At 41.9% G+C, this 13,708-nt stretch overlaps 1 protein-coding gene across 1 annotated transcript in view; it reads right to left on the bottom strand.

The window, feature by feature from the left end:
* TESK2 (testis associated actin remodelling kinase 2) overlaps positions 1 to 13,708 on the bottom strand; it is an 85,882-nt gene that overhangs the window by 8,144 nt on the left and 64,030 nt on the right. The window contains exons 6-9 of the mRNA XM_075424610.1: positions 9,470 to 9,552; positions 7,317 to 7,392; positions 5,587 to 5,670; positions 4,395 to 4,481 (exon numbers count right to left, since the gene is read on the bottom strand). Coding sequence (XP_075280725.1) covers positions 4,395 to 4,481; positions 5,587 to 5,670; positions 7,317 to 7,392; positions 9,470 to 9,552 — 330 coding nt within the window. The remainder of the gene's footprint in view (positions 1 to 4,394; positions 4,482 to 5,586; positions 5,671 to 7,316; positions 7,393 to 9,469; positions 9,553 to 13,708) is intronic.

Here is a 13,708-nt window from a genome sequence, read left to right as displayed (position 1 = left end):
TTGCAGGTCCTAGGAGATGGATCTTTCTGAAGAGAACTGCTATGATCAGCAATGCCAGAACACCTTCTAGCAACAAAGGGTAAAGGGCTAAAAATTCACATGTACAGTAATAAAAACCAACCAAACAAATAAATCGCATGATGAGCTTAAGAGCAGCAAGAAAGTTGTTCTAATGCAGCAGCTGGAGTTTCCTGGCATAGGAAAACATAATTTTCTGCTTTTCCTATTTCACTGAAAGAGTAGGGCAGGGGCAACACCAAAGCACACACCCTGTACCTGGACAAGCTTAATACTTTGGGAAGCTTAGAGAGCTGTTGCAAGCTACAGAAAGTAAGTAGAGCTCTCCGGCTATTTAATTTCTGCCAGGTGAGATCCAGCACAAGAGCGGCAATGGAAAAGTGACTCAGAGCAACATATGCCTCTTCCATCCCTGAGCAGTCCAGATTCTGCTCAAATGGCACAGAAGTTCTTCCTCAAGGCAGCAGCTGCCCACAGCTCACCTCGTGCTGGTAAGCTTTCTCCATGATCATACATGATTACCTTTATAAGCATTTGCACAAGTAAGCTTACAGTTGTTGGGGAGCCATAAGTTTTAGATTTCCTTGCATGTACTTATTTAAAAAATACACTTTATAACAGCAAACTAAACAAATTTTCATCCACTATTCACACATGTCAGTTTTTACTGGTTTTCTTTGGTTGCCCTGAAACATGTTTCCCAGCTGTAGAAAACCCCAGGGCTTTGCACATTACTTCAGCTAATCAGCTGAGCTATACAGTTTACACTGTTTGTTGACCTATTAAATAATAAACAGTTACATAATCATCCATATCTAAGAGCAAATTATCACTCAGATCACCTATTATAAAAGCACAGCATGCTTTGGAAGCCTTACTTGTTCACCACCTTTTTCCTTTTACTAGGTAAGCAGCAGGTGAATTACAGCATGCCCCACAATGAAATCAGCATATTAATGGCTCGATCACAAGGCAGTAATTTCCACTTTCAGTTCAGGGAATCACAGAATCACAGCATGGCAGGGGTTGGAAGGGACCTCTGTGGGTCATCTAGTCCAACCCTCCTGCCAAAGCAGGGTCACCTACAGCAGGCTGTAGAGGACCTTGTCCAGGCGGGTCTTGAATAGAGAAGGAGACTCCACAACCTCCCTGGGCAGCCTGTTCCAGTGCTCCGTCACCCTCAGAGGGAAGAAGTTCTTCCTCATGTTCAGACGGAACTTCCTGTGCTTCAGTTTGTGCCCATTGCCCCTTGTCCTGTCGCTGGGCACTACTGAAAAGAGCTTGGCCCCATCCTCCTGATACCCACCCTTCAGATAATTGTAAGTATATATTAGGTCCCCTCACAGCCTTCTCTTCTCCAGGCTAAACAAGCCCAGCTCCCTCAGCCTTTCCTCGTAGGAGAGATGCTCCAGTCCCCTCACCATCCTTGTAGCCCTCCTCTGGGCTCTCTCCAGTAGCTCCTCATCTTTCTTGAACTGGGGAGCCCAGAACTGGACAGAGTACTCCAGGTGGGGCCTCACTAGGGCAGTGTAGAGGGGAAGGAGAACCTCCCTCGACCTGCTGGCCACACTCCTCCTAATGCACCCCAGAATGCCATTGGCCTTCTTGGCAGCCAGGGCACACTGCGGCCTCATGGTCAACCTGTCGTCCACAAGGACACCCAGGTCCCTCTCCGCAGAGCTGCTCTCCAGCAGGTCCACCCCAAGCCTGTACTGATGCATGGGGTTGTGCCTCCCCAGGTGCAGGACCCTGCACTTGCCCTTGTTGAACCTCATCAGGTTCCTCTCTGCCCAGCTTTCCTACCTGTCCAGGTCTCACTGAATGGCAGCACAGCCTTCCGGTGTGTCTACCACACCTCCCAGTTTGGTGTCATCAGCAAACTTGCTGAGGGTACATTCTAACTCTTCATCCAGGTCGTTGATGAAGAAGTTAAACAAGGCTGGACCCAGTACTGACCCCTGAGGGACACCACTAGTTACCGGCCTCCAACTAGACTCAGCGCCGCTGATGACAACCCTCTGAGTTCTGCCATTCAGCCAGTTCTCAATCCACTTCACCGACCACTCATCCAGCTCATACTTCCTGAGCTTCCCTAGGAGGTTATTATGGGAGACTGTGTCGAAAGCCTTGCTGAAGTCTAGGCAGACAACATCCACGGCTCTCCCTTCATCTACCCAGCCAGTCATGTCATCATAGAAAGCTATTAGATTGGTCAGACATGATTTCCCCTTGGTGAATCCATGCTGACTACTCCTGATAACCTTCTTTTCCTCCACTTGCTTGTTGATGGCCTCCAGGATAAGCTGCTCCATCACCTTTCCCAGGATGGAGGTGAGGCTGACCGGCCTGTAGATCCCTGGGTCCTCCTTCTTGCCCTTTTTGAAGACTGGAATGACACTGGCCTTTCTCCAGTCCTCGGGCACCTCTCCTGTCCTCCAGGACCTCTCAAAGATGATGGAGAGTGGCTCAGCAATGACATCCGCCAGCTCCCTCAGCACTCGTGGGTGCATTCCATCGGGGCCCATGGATTTGTGGGTGTCCAGATCGCTTAAGTGATCCCTCACACAGTCCTCCTTGACCAAGGGAAAGTCACCCTCTCTGCAGGCTTCCTCTCTTACCTCCGGGGCCTGGGATTCCTGAGGGCCTGCCTTGGCACTGAAGACTGAAGCAAAGAAGGCATTCAGTAGCTCTGCCTTCTCTGCATCCTCCGTCACCAGGACACCCGCCTCATTCAGCAGTGGCCCCACATTGTCCCTAGCCTTCCTTTTGCTGCTGATGCAGTTGAAGAAGCCCTTCTTGTTGTTTTTGACATCCCTTGCCAGCTTCAAGGGGTATTTCAAGGGAAGGGATGTTTATTATGCAGAAAGCAGCATTTGATGATAATCAGTAGAGAAAAACCTTTTTCTCTGAACACACCAAATTTTTACGTGAGAATATAACTCAGTCACTTCCCCTTTGTTCATGAGTACAGTTTTACTCTGAATTTCACCTGTGCTGAAAAACTGCTTTGAATCATGCACCATGTGTTTGGATGCAGTACAATTTCTGTCTACAGGTGGGAGCTGAGACTTCCAGAAGTCAAATCCTACATCTAGCCAAACCCTTTAGTGCTTACATAGTCAAAACACTTCATAGACACGAGTCAGATGTACCACTGTCCTGGTGAAGCAAGCTCCACTGCACGAAGGTGAAATCAGAGAAGTAGCTTGTCCAGAGTAAGTTCTGCAAATATTTTTAGAATAAATTTATGCTATCTATGTCAAGAGCAGCAGTCACCCCACCTGCTCACATCCTCACCTTTACACTGCTCTCCCCTTGAGTAAGCACATGCATTTGTACTACTACAAAATAGAGAGCGCTCGGGGGCATCAAGAGCATGGAGAGATGAGACTGCCACTTTCAGCAGCAGTGTTGACATGAAAACAAAACAAAGCCTGAAAATTAGTAACAGGCAGAAATAAAAAGCCTGTTCTGAGACTCTTCTTACAAACGCTTACTTGGACACAGTGCTGGTATTGGCTCTAGCATGTCCTGGTTGTGGGGTCCCAGGCAAAGTTTTGTGAAATAAAATTTTCAGAACTTGCCTCAACTTATGTTGTGCAAACTGGACATTCCGAACTTCAGCTGAATTTGGTGGAAGCTCAGGTTCTCTTACTTCACATAAACCAGTTTACTATACAAAGATACTAGCAGCCTCTGTTGTGGGATAACCCACAAAAGAGATCTACTTCCCTGGACTTTTCACACTGAGGAGCCATGAAGGTATCCAGCACCAACTATCACAATTTTACTTGAATAACTAGCAGAAAATTTGCTCCATGCAGCGCATTGCCTAGAGCCTTACTGATATTAAAACATTTGGGTCCAAGTTTGTTCTTTTGGAAAACAGGCTAAGGATCTGGAGGTTTATCCCACTTTCCAAAAGGCAGCATATGGAAACTTCAGAGTAGTTTAGTGCCTGCTCTTGATTTGTTTGTCCCCTTTGTTTGTGAGAACAACTCAGAATTCTTTCTTCACAGCTCAGTAGGTCTGTACACAATAACAGCTGGATTTTGTCAGCCCAAGGGCCAGCCAGTGTCAATAGCATACAACTGGTTGTGATCAGCCTGAGCAGCCCACAAGAAGCTGTTCAGTGTGCTGGACCTGTTTGTTTGGCATGACAGAACACAGAATTGCAAAAACACAAGATGGACCTTTTTGCAAGGGGAAGGGAAGGGTTATAAAAACGGCAAGGGACATTCCGGGTTATCAGAATGTACACTGCTTTTACAGGTAGGCTCTTCAAGTTTCTTCTGTAAATGCTTTTAAGCTTCAACAGCCCAGAGGAATTTGGAGAACTCCAGTTTAGGCCTCTCCCCTTCAACTAAGGTACTCACATTACAGCAGTTGAAGGCCAGCTGGAGGAAGTCAGGGGGACAGTCTCCCACCATGTGCTGGAAGGCATCATAATCTAATCCAAAATTCTGTACAAACAAAAACACAGCATAGAGATATAAATGAGGTATGCTATCTGGCCCAAAGCATCCTCTTTTCAGGGGTTCCCTACATGGAGTTATCAGGAATAGCCATAAACACTACGTCTCAGCAGCCACATACAGAGGATTTTGAGAAAATTCCATGCACACTCTGAACTGCAGCATTCCCAGTGGGGATTACTTGATACAGGATACCTGTAAGAGAACGAGCTTACTTCAAAGCCCATCCTTCTTCCTGGACTCAACTGCAATCCATTGCACTTGAAATGCTGCCTGTGTGGATCTGGAAGCAATATCCTATACTATGATGTTTCACCATGGTGACTTTCACAGTGTAAATTAACAGCTTGCTATAAAACCAGAGGCTTCGCTATGATGAAAATTTATCATTTAAAATAGTAAATTTTTCAGTGGACCGGTAATACAAATTACCCAGTTCCTTAAATGCACTTCTATAAAATCTGAAGGGCAGAGAAACCAAAGGATGTCTTATTTACTGCAGTTCAAGACCTAAGCAATTTTTCGTTTTCAGAACAGACAATTTGGAAGACGTCCATAGAGGGCCAAAAGGTGCCCTGCAGATAGGACTCAGCCAAAAGGCAACTAAAGAAAGTAAGAACCATCTCATTTGATTAGTCGATTCTAGCTCTGATCCACAGTGCTTAGCACAGTCTATACAAGAATAAGAGTGACCTTGTTTTAGCTGCTGCTAACATAGCTCCTGCCCCTTTCACAAGGAGAGGCTGCTGAACACACGCAGTGTGCCAAAAGTGCTCTGTTCTGAGTCTGGCAGGAAGTCTCCATGAGCTATCACTCTACAAAAGGAAGGTCACTGCAACACTCTCAATGCTCTGCCAGTTAGGGACAGAAAGGATTTCCCATGAGGACTGCAGCTGGACAAAGTTTGTGTGAAAGTGTCTACAATGGAGCTTCTTACAATAACAGGACAGAAGAACAAAAGCCTTTTACAGGCTATTTTTAATGTAACACCTATTCATCGTATCTTTGGCAGCAGTGCCAGAACTTCTAAAGGCCAGCCATTATCATGGCATACTTACCACCTCCCACCAATGTTATAAACATAACCACTTACCTCTGTGCGAGGCAGATAGTCTGGATCTGCCTGTATTCTTGCTATAATCTCGCACAGAATTATACCATAGGAGAACACATCCGCCTGAGAGAGAAAAAAAAAAAAAATAGTTGCATGGTTCAGCTATGAATATCCGTCACTGAGTTTCCCCTTACCCCAAATGGTTATCATGAAACAACTAGACCCACACCACAGCCTTACAACACTAAACAATTGCATTATAGCTAACATTTTCCATGTGAAGAAACACAGGCTCACAGTAAAGCATTCTTGTAGCACAAATAGCAATGATAACTTTAAAACACTTTCAAGAAAAAAATAAAAACCCACCAAACCACTCTTAATTCAGCAGTGTAAAAAAAAAAAAAAAGTCCTTCCTTGCATAAAGAATGGTGAAGTTGCATTTGATGTCTCACAGATGGGAGTAATTAACAACACAGCCAAAACCATGATATGCCTATGTATCACTGTGGTTAGAAAGATGGGTTTAGAATACACAATCACAGCTTACGCAGAACATTAATGCTGGTTTTAAGAAAAATTACATTTTTTTTCTTCTCACAGTTCAGTACCTCTGGAGAAAACAGTGTCTTTCCCAAAGCTTGAGATATCTAGTAACACTGTACACCAGCATCGATTTCCATTGAAATTTCCATGACACTTAGTAATCTCTTATCTGACTACCCTTGGAGCTGCACGGTTCCTCAGATTTCCACTCAACTGAATTCAACATGTAATAAAATTCAGGAAAACCTAGAACACAAGTCTACAGAGCTCAAGTTGGTATCCCCCATCCCTTAAATATCAGGCAGGCTTACATGTCAGCTTTCACGCTGATGAGATGAGACCTGCTTCCTCTTTAGTCCTCCATGCCCTAGAGCTAGTGAAGAATGTGGCGTCATAGATTTGGGTACTTTATTATTAATTTAGGTCAACTGGAACTCTTAACAAAGCTTTGAAATGTTAATTATTACATTCATTACTGAGGTAGCTACTGCCTTCCTGAAAGTTAAAAGTACCACCAATTAAACAGAATATTGACTGCTAGCTATAAAAAGGTACAGGACGTGGGCTTTATCACAGAAAGCTGCACTTGCAGGGCTGAAGTAGACTACATTACACATGGGAGAGAAAACCATGTGTAAAGAAGAGCTTGATTGAAAATACTATTTCTAAAATCCAGTGTGATCTGATCCTCCTCTGAAAGAAACATTTCCCAATGCCACAAATAGGGAAACATACAAATACCTTTGGAGAACATTTTTATCCAGGAATCTTACCTTAAGAAATGTTGATTTTTTTTTTTTTTTTTTTTAAATTAAAATACTTGTACATATTTACATACAGACGTTTTACTTCTACCCAGATTTCACTAATGTATGATCGGGGAGGTAACCTCACTACATTTCTCATGATTCTTGGTTAAATTCAGTTGAGTTCGGTCAACAAGCCATTATCATATTTCTGCATGTGGGATGATTCAGAATGGACATAGCATAACAGTGAATTATGATAAAGGTAATTCTATTTCTGTTTAGGAATCCACACCACGAATTAAAAATATTAGTTATTCAACTCACACTCTCCCTTAGACTGAATGACCTACTGAGTACAGAAATGTCACGAATTAAAATAACAATAATTTTAATATTATGGAAATTCTAAACCTTCTATACAGCTATTGAAGCACAACATCTGACAACTAAAGTCCGTTTATACCAGGTACCTACCTTTTCATTGTAAGGTTCATCTCTGAGTACTTCTGGTGCCATCCAGAAGGGTGAACCCACCACTGGTAACTTCTCACTATGTAGATATGGGATAGATGGCAGGAAAGAGGGGAGGGGACCAGGGAGGACCAGAGAACCACCATTAATTAAATACTCTGATTCAGGCATTGCTACTAACTTTCCATAACTCCAAGTATCTGCAGAAAATTTCACCAGAGGTAAGTGAATACATGTGGGTTCCATAACATACTGTATTTTACACTGGTTTCCTACTGGAATCACTGGAACATTCAATAGGAGGAGGAGAAGGTGAAAGAAAAAGAAAGCTTCAATAAATAGAATGGTTTGGGTTGGAAGGGACTTTATATATCATCCAGTTCCAACTCCCCTGCCATGGGCAGGGTCACCTTCCACCAGACCAGGCTGCTCAAAGTCCCCTCCAAGCTGCCCTTGAACACTGCCAGGGAGGGGGCATCCACAGTTCTCTGAGCAACCTGTGCCAGGGCCTCACCACCCTCAGAGTGAAGAATTTCTTTCTTACTGCTCATCTAAATGTACCCTCTTTTAGTTTAAAGTCATTACCCCTTGTACCATCACTACATGCCCTTGTAGAAGTCCCTTCTCCAGCTTTTTTGTTTACTCATATTTTATTTCCAGTTGTTAAGTGCCTGGCCACTTTTTTTTTTTTAATTATTTTATTTGAAGGTCACAGGTGTTCAGTAGTTTTGGTTTCCAAACTCTTGGCAGAGTGGGCTCCTTCATCTACACATAAAAAGGTTTGTTGCCATCAGTTTTGGGCTAGATGTCAAGCTCTCCATTCATGCAGCAAGACATGCAGGTATCCATCCCTATACGTATACCAATAAGCAGCTCTGAAAGTATGCAGCACAGCCTGCTTGCAAACCTTTCTTTTTTTTAAAAGAAAATGGAGGTAAGACTAGATCAAACCAAAATAGTGGCCAATGTAACAATTTTATTACATTGTTTGTTTTAGTATCAAGCTACGTTAACTTTTAGCTATTATTATACTCTCACTTTTCAGGGCATCTCAAAACTGGATATTAAGGACATCCTAAGGCACCTGTGGTGCCTTCCTGATTTTGTGATGAGTTCATACATATGAATACAGCTGAAGCTTTCAGCACCTTAAAGGGCAGAGATTCCACAGGAGTGTACAAGATACACAGTGGCTGTACTTAGCAGGAGTTGGGAAATTAGAATGTTCACTTTGTTAAGCTTTTAGATCAATATTTCATCAACATTAATGTGATCCTTCGGACCTCCCAAGATAGGATTTTATTATATGTGCAGTTTAAAAACAGTGCATAGCTAAGATCAACTTTTATTGTTTTCTTTGCAGTCAAAAGAACTGGAAGGCTTTTATCTATTTTACGCAGAAGTATGCACTGAAGAAAAATCTCACAGTACATTTTCACAGTTAGGATACTCCGAAATACACAAGTCAATATACAGCGAACACAATGAAATCCTTGTCCTTGATCTCCCTAACCGAGGGATGACAAAAGGACTATTTCCAATTGTGACAATAGCTCGTGACAGTCACCTGTCCATTCCTCAAATGAGTTAAGATTATAATTTCACTTTAGGGAAAGCAAAATGGTGAGCTACTGTTAGACAGTAATTTTAATATCTCCTTGTTATAAACCTGGATCCTAACAACCAACGCAGAAGTTAAAAAGAATAATACTGGAATGTCACTGAATATTGTTTATGAAAATAGAAAGAAGCTAATTAAAGTTGTTTGTAATCAACAGAGGACATTTATTATAAAATCATCTCAATCCAGAATGCTGGACAGTATTTTTGTGTTTGCTTTGTTGTGGTGGTTTTTTGTTTTATGTTTTGTTGTCCCAAGTACCTGCTTAGAAGATCTACTGAAAAGCTTAAGTAAATCCTCTATTCGCTGGAGCATTTTTGAAGAATAAATGTCACCAATAAAACTATCAAAATGGACAGTAATTAAAGCTGGAACATTTTGATCAACCAGCCTGCAGTTCTAGACTTAAGACTGAGGATATTTTTTGCAAATTTTGTACCAGAATGCAATAATGGCCTTGGGGATCTGGCTCATTTGAGCTACTGACCTGCAATTGCACTGCAACTCTTGCTGTATTTTTTATTAGTTCACGTACCTGTGATCAGGAATTTTCTCTGCTAAACCAAAGTCTCCCACTATTGCTGAGTATCCATTCTCGTCATGTTTTATTAAGCAGTTCTGGTGGGAAAAAACAAAAACAAAACCGAAACAAAAAAAACAACAGAAGAGTTATTGTCTGGCCATGAAACCCATATACCATTTGTTTTATCTATTTTTAATCTGGAACAAGACTACAAGATACTGTTTGGAAGACATTAATCTATGAGAAGCTTTTGTCTGAAAGCAACCACTCTTTTCCCCTCCCCTCCCCCCCATGCACAATCACATGTCTGTCAAACTTAAGATGCTGCAAACAGCCTTACACTTAGTTAATAATCCACTTAAAAACTTGCTGAGAAAGCAGGCAGCCACAGGCAGCACGTACCCAGCTATGTTCCAGCAAGAATTAAGATGATTTAGCTCCCTTACTGCTCAAGTATGCGATACATGCTGTTCACTATGACACCTTAAATTTTCCCTTTACAACTTGCCTGTACCTGACCAGAATACAATATCAGAGCAGACTCTAAATGCCTTTGTGTATTTTGCTACATTAACTACTAAAAAGGAACTCACTGCTTTGCTTTTGATCAGAAAATACAAGATGTGACAGAATCATATGTGCTTTTAGAGTCTCAAATAAAATTCTTTATTCTACAGTACATCATAAAACATGATTTAAGGGAAAAGTCTAATAGGGAAAAGCTATCAATCTTTTCCTTTCAGACGTGCCCTCCCATGTCAGAAGGGAGGGCAATTTAAGGACACACAGAGATAATTCTGATCTGGCAGCATCACATCACACACACGGTATTATGAATTTAATTTTGTTATTTATTTACAACTCTGAAAAACATGCTTTGACCACTCCAGTACCACATCTTTTCCCTTCTCACCAAATTAATCAATAGCTGACTTCCCTAAGTTTTTTTCTGTCCTGCAACAGGTGGAGCAAGACAGAGGATTCATTCCCTGACCACATGCCTTGCTCTGTGTCCTTCTGCAGGCAGTACAATAGCAGTGACAGGCAGCAAAACCACTGCCGACTCCTACAGAGTGGTACCCTGCATTAATTAGCTAAACAGCAGGAAACATTTTCTAGCTCTATTGTCCTTGGATGTACAAAAGCCCCTTGCTGACCCCAAAGCATTAGCTTGTCTGTATAATGCAGCTACCAAGAAAAGTGAGTCCCTTGTCTAAAAGATCAAGTTCAGGTCATCACTGTTTACGTTATTCAGAGATGATTGTGGCTCAGGCCTGAAGTGAGTTTTCTTCCTGCCAATTAAAAGGTTAAGCAAGCCACTCCTGCGATCATGGAAAGAAAACGCAACCCAGCCTCTTGAAACACATGCCGGGCTCCTGAGATGCAAAGCTCTATTTGTTTAGCATGACTGAAGTATAGTACAGTTAGTTTGGGGATTCATAAACATGTACCAAGTTAAATCAACCATGCTTGCCCAAATTGCCGCAAAGCTTCTCAGTGACGAGCTTTGTTATTTTGTATCAAAGAGCACATTCATTCAGCTTGCCTCTGTTTAAACATTTGGTCACTATAAGTGGACTTAAGACTGAGAAGGATAAAACGTTTCTGAAAAATCTTACTCAAATGATTCAGACAAGTGGAATTTCATTGTTTACCCCACAGAAACAAGTTTATGAGGACACCAGAGTTTTTGTAGTGTGCAAGAATGCTGATACTAGTTTACGCAGCAAAGCATCAGGTTATTTTCTGCCATAGGTTTCTCACCAATTAAAGATGATTTGTAATTCAACACTTAAACCCACCTCTATGATTTATAACAGAACTAGTTTTAAGATCCAGATTTCCCTCTTGCACTACCTTTGACTATTTACATTTTGTTCACTTTGAATTGCAAGACTGCAGTAGTTTATTTTACCTTCTGGGTTTTGTGGATTAGGGTTATTCTCCAATAACCCCCGGTCTCCAGAATTTCGGGGGAACATTTAAATCCGGACTAAGAGCTATTTTCAACATAATTAAAAATCTGTAGAAACATTTCTACTGACGTTAAGATCTGCAATAATTTACAGGGCTGCTTTGATACCAAAATGATGCTTAAATGCAGTATCATCCTGACAGCAAATTTTCCTTCAGCTTCTTACCAGTATACAATCAGTCCCATTAGACAGCAACATACCACCAGCTGAAGATGAACAATCCTACCTCCCACCAAGCCCCAGGCAGCCTCAGCTCTCAGGTACAGCACTGAGCCGTTATATGAGTAGACTACTCCTAGATAAATCGTACATTAAACCAACAGTGCATCCCATCTAGCTGCCAGGTAATGCTACCTGACAGCTCTGAGCTCCGTCCCAGATGCGCGGGAGCTGCCTGCAGCAAAGCTAGGCTCCCTTTCACTGCAGGCTTTTTGAGAAACCAAACAGAGCGGACACCCCACAGCCATGAGGTCCAGAGGTCCTGCAGGAGGCCAGAACACGATGACAAGGCAACGGGGGAAAGCCTAGGGCTACATTTCTGCTATAAAGTACTGATTAATTGTTCTGCTGTGGTGGACCGTATAATGTTAAATGACAAAGAAGGAAGCTTGTCTTTTGTCTGTATATGAAGAAGGGCTGAGTGTAAATTTAAATTCATTAGGATACATATTCCAGTACAAGAGTGACTATGACTTTTTCATTCACACTTCAGTCAGCCATGGGCAGGTGACATGCACCAGACAAAAAAATGCCAGTGTCACTACAAATGCTGACTGTAGCGAAACTAAACTGATTTAATTCAACTGGCGCAAATGTTTATGTAGCTAAGCACCAATTTCCTGGAATCCAGAAAGGATGGAAACCTATTCCTACCACAATCAGTAGTAAAACCCTTCTATGGATACTCAATGTGGTCAGGTGTCACCTTTCAAGCCTGCACTGCTCATTCAGGACAAAGTTTTGCAGATGTCAATGCTTCATTCCGTGCTGAGATTCTGCAAGAGTTCAAGGCCAGCCTTCAGCACCACCATACTCATTCTCTACCCTTCCACCCTAGTAAAGCCATTGCACAACACTGCACCAAATCCACAGCACAGATAGTTTAGTTACCAGATTTAAGATGCAATGTATAAAAAGGTGATTTAACACAGCCCACAGTAACTGTTCGTTCATGTGCACTCAATTAAAGACATTTCTAAGCATTCACATTCTATTGCCAAGATAAATCAGGATCAAAAAAGGGAGAAAGCTTAGTTAGAGACTAAAAGGTTGAAAAGAGCTTTTCAATTTAAACTTGAAAAGTTTAAGCTAGAGGTGGTATTTTAGTAGGAAAAGTACAATAAAGCATACTGCACTGTTTCTACTGACAAAGTGACACTTCTTAGTTTCTACAAAAAAGAAAATATGTGTATCAATTTGGTATGAAGAAGTTTCAGTAATGGATTTTGGTACAGGTACACAAGAGTTGAAACCCCTCTCTAGTGCAGAGCCTCTCAAGAACTGCCTGCGAGACAAAATGCCAGGGAGCTTTACAACACAGGCTTTAAGAAAACACTTTCGACTTACTGTTGCACTATTTGTATAAGCTGCAGGGTAGCAAAACGTGATGACCTTCACAAGCTTTCTTTTTGGACCTTTACAGACAGGGATGTTCTTTCCTTTGGCATCTCACACAGTCAAAGAGGGCAGTATTTGTCTTCACTTGGGTTCTTGAGATTTTTTCCCCCCTGAAATGGGGACGCCATCAGTCCTTCCTGAGACATTCTCTTAACAGAAGCAAGGAACTCTGTACATGAGCCCTAAAGAGTTAACAGAGCTGTTTATGCAGAGACAGATGTGAAAGAACATAAAGACCCCTTTGTGTGTTACAGGAGCTTAACATCTGCTTTGCACAGCATAATCCTACTAAGACGAATGTAGTATTCTACTCTCCCTTTTACATAAACAAAAATGAAAATAGACTCAAGAGTTTCAGAGTTAAAAATAAGTTGCTTAGATGAAGAAATCCCATCGTTTTATTTTACAGTATGACATACAAGCTAAACTCCTCAGAGATTTTATTGCACTCCAGAAAATACAGGAACACTACTGCAGTGTCATTTGCAAACCTCTGCTGACTGTTACTGAATTAGAATACTTAAAGGCCAACTGAGATGTATCAGCTGCTTTTGAAGTGCTACCCCCTAGGAGAAACACCACTGACAATTAAATGTACAACAGGAAGTTTACAATACTAGATACACTTCTTAAACGAAACCGATTGTGTTTAAGAGAC

This window comes from Opisthocomus hoazin, chromosome 6 (assembly GCF_030867145.1).
Source record: "Opisthocomus hoazin isolate bOpiHoa1 chromosome 6, bOpiHoa1.hap1, whole genome shotgun sequence".
NCBI lineage: Eukaryota > Metazoa > Chordata > Aves > Opisthocomiformes > Opisthocomidae > Opisthocomus > Opisthocomus hoazin.
Note: the sequence above shows the minus strand (reverse complement) of the source record. Positions and strands in the feature narration are given on the sequence as shown.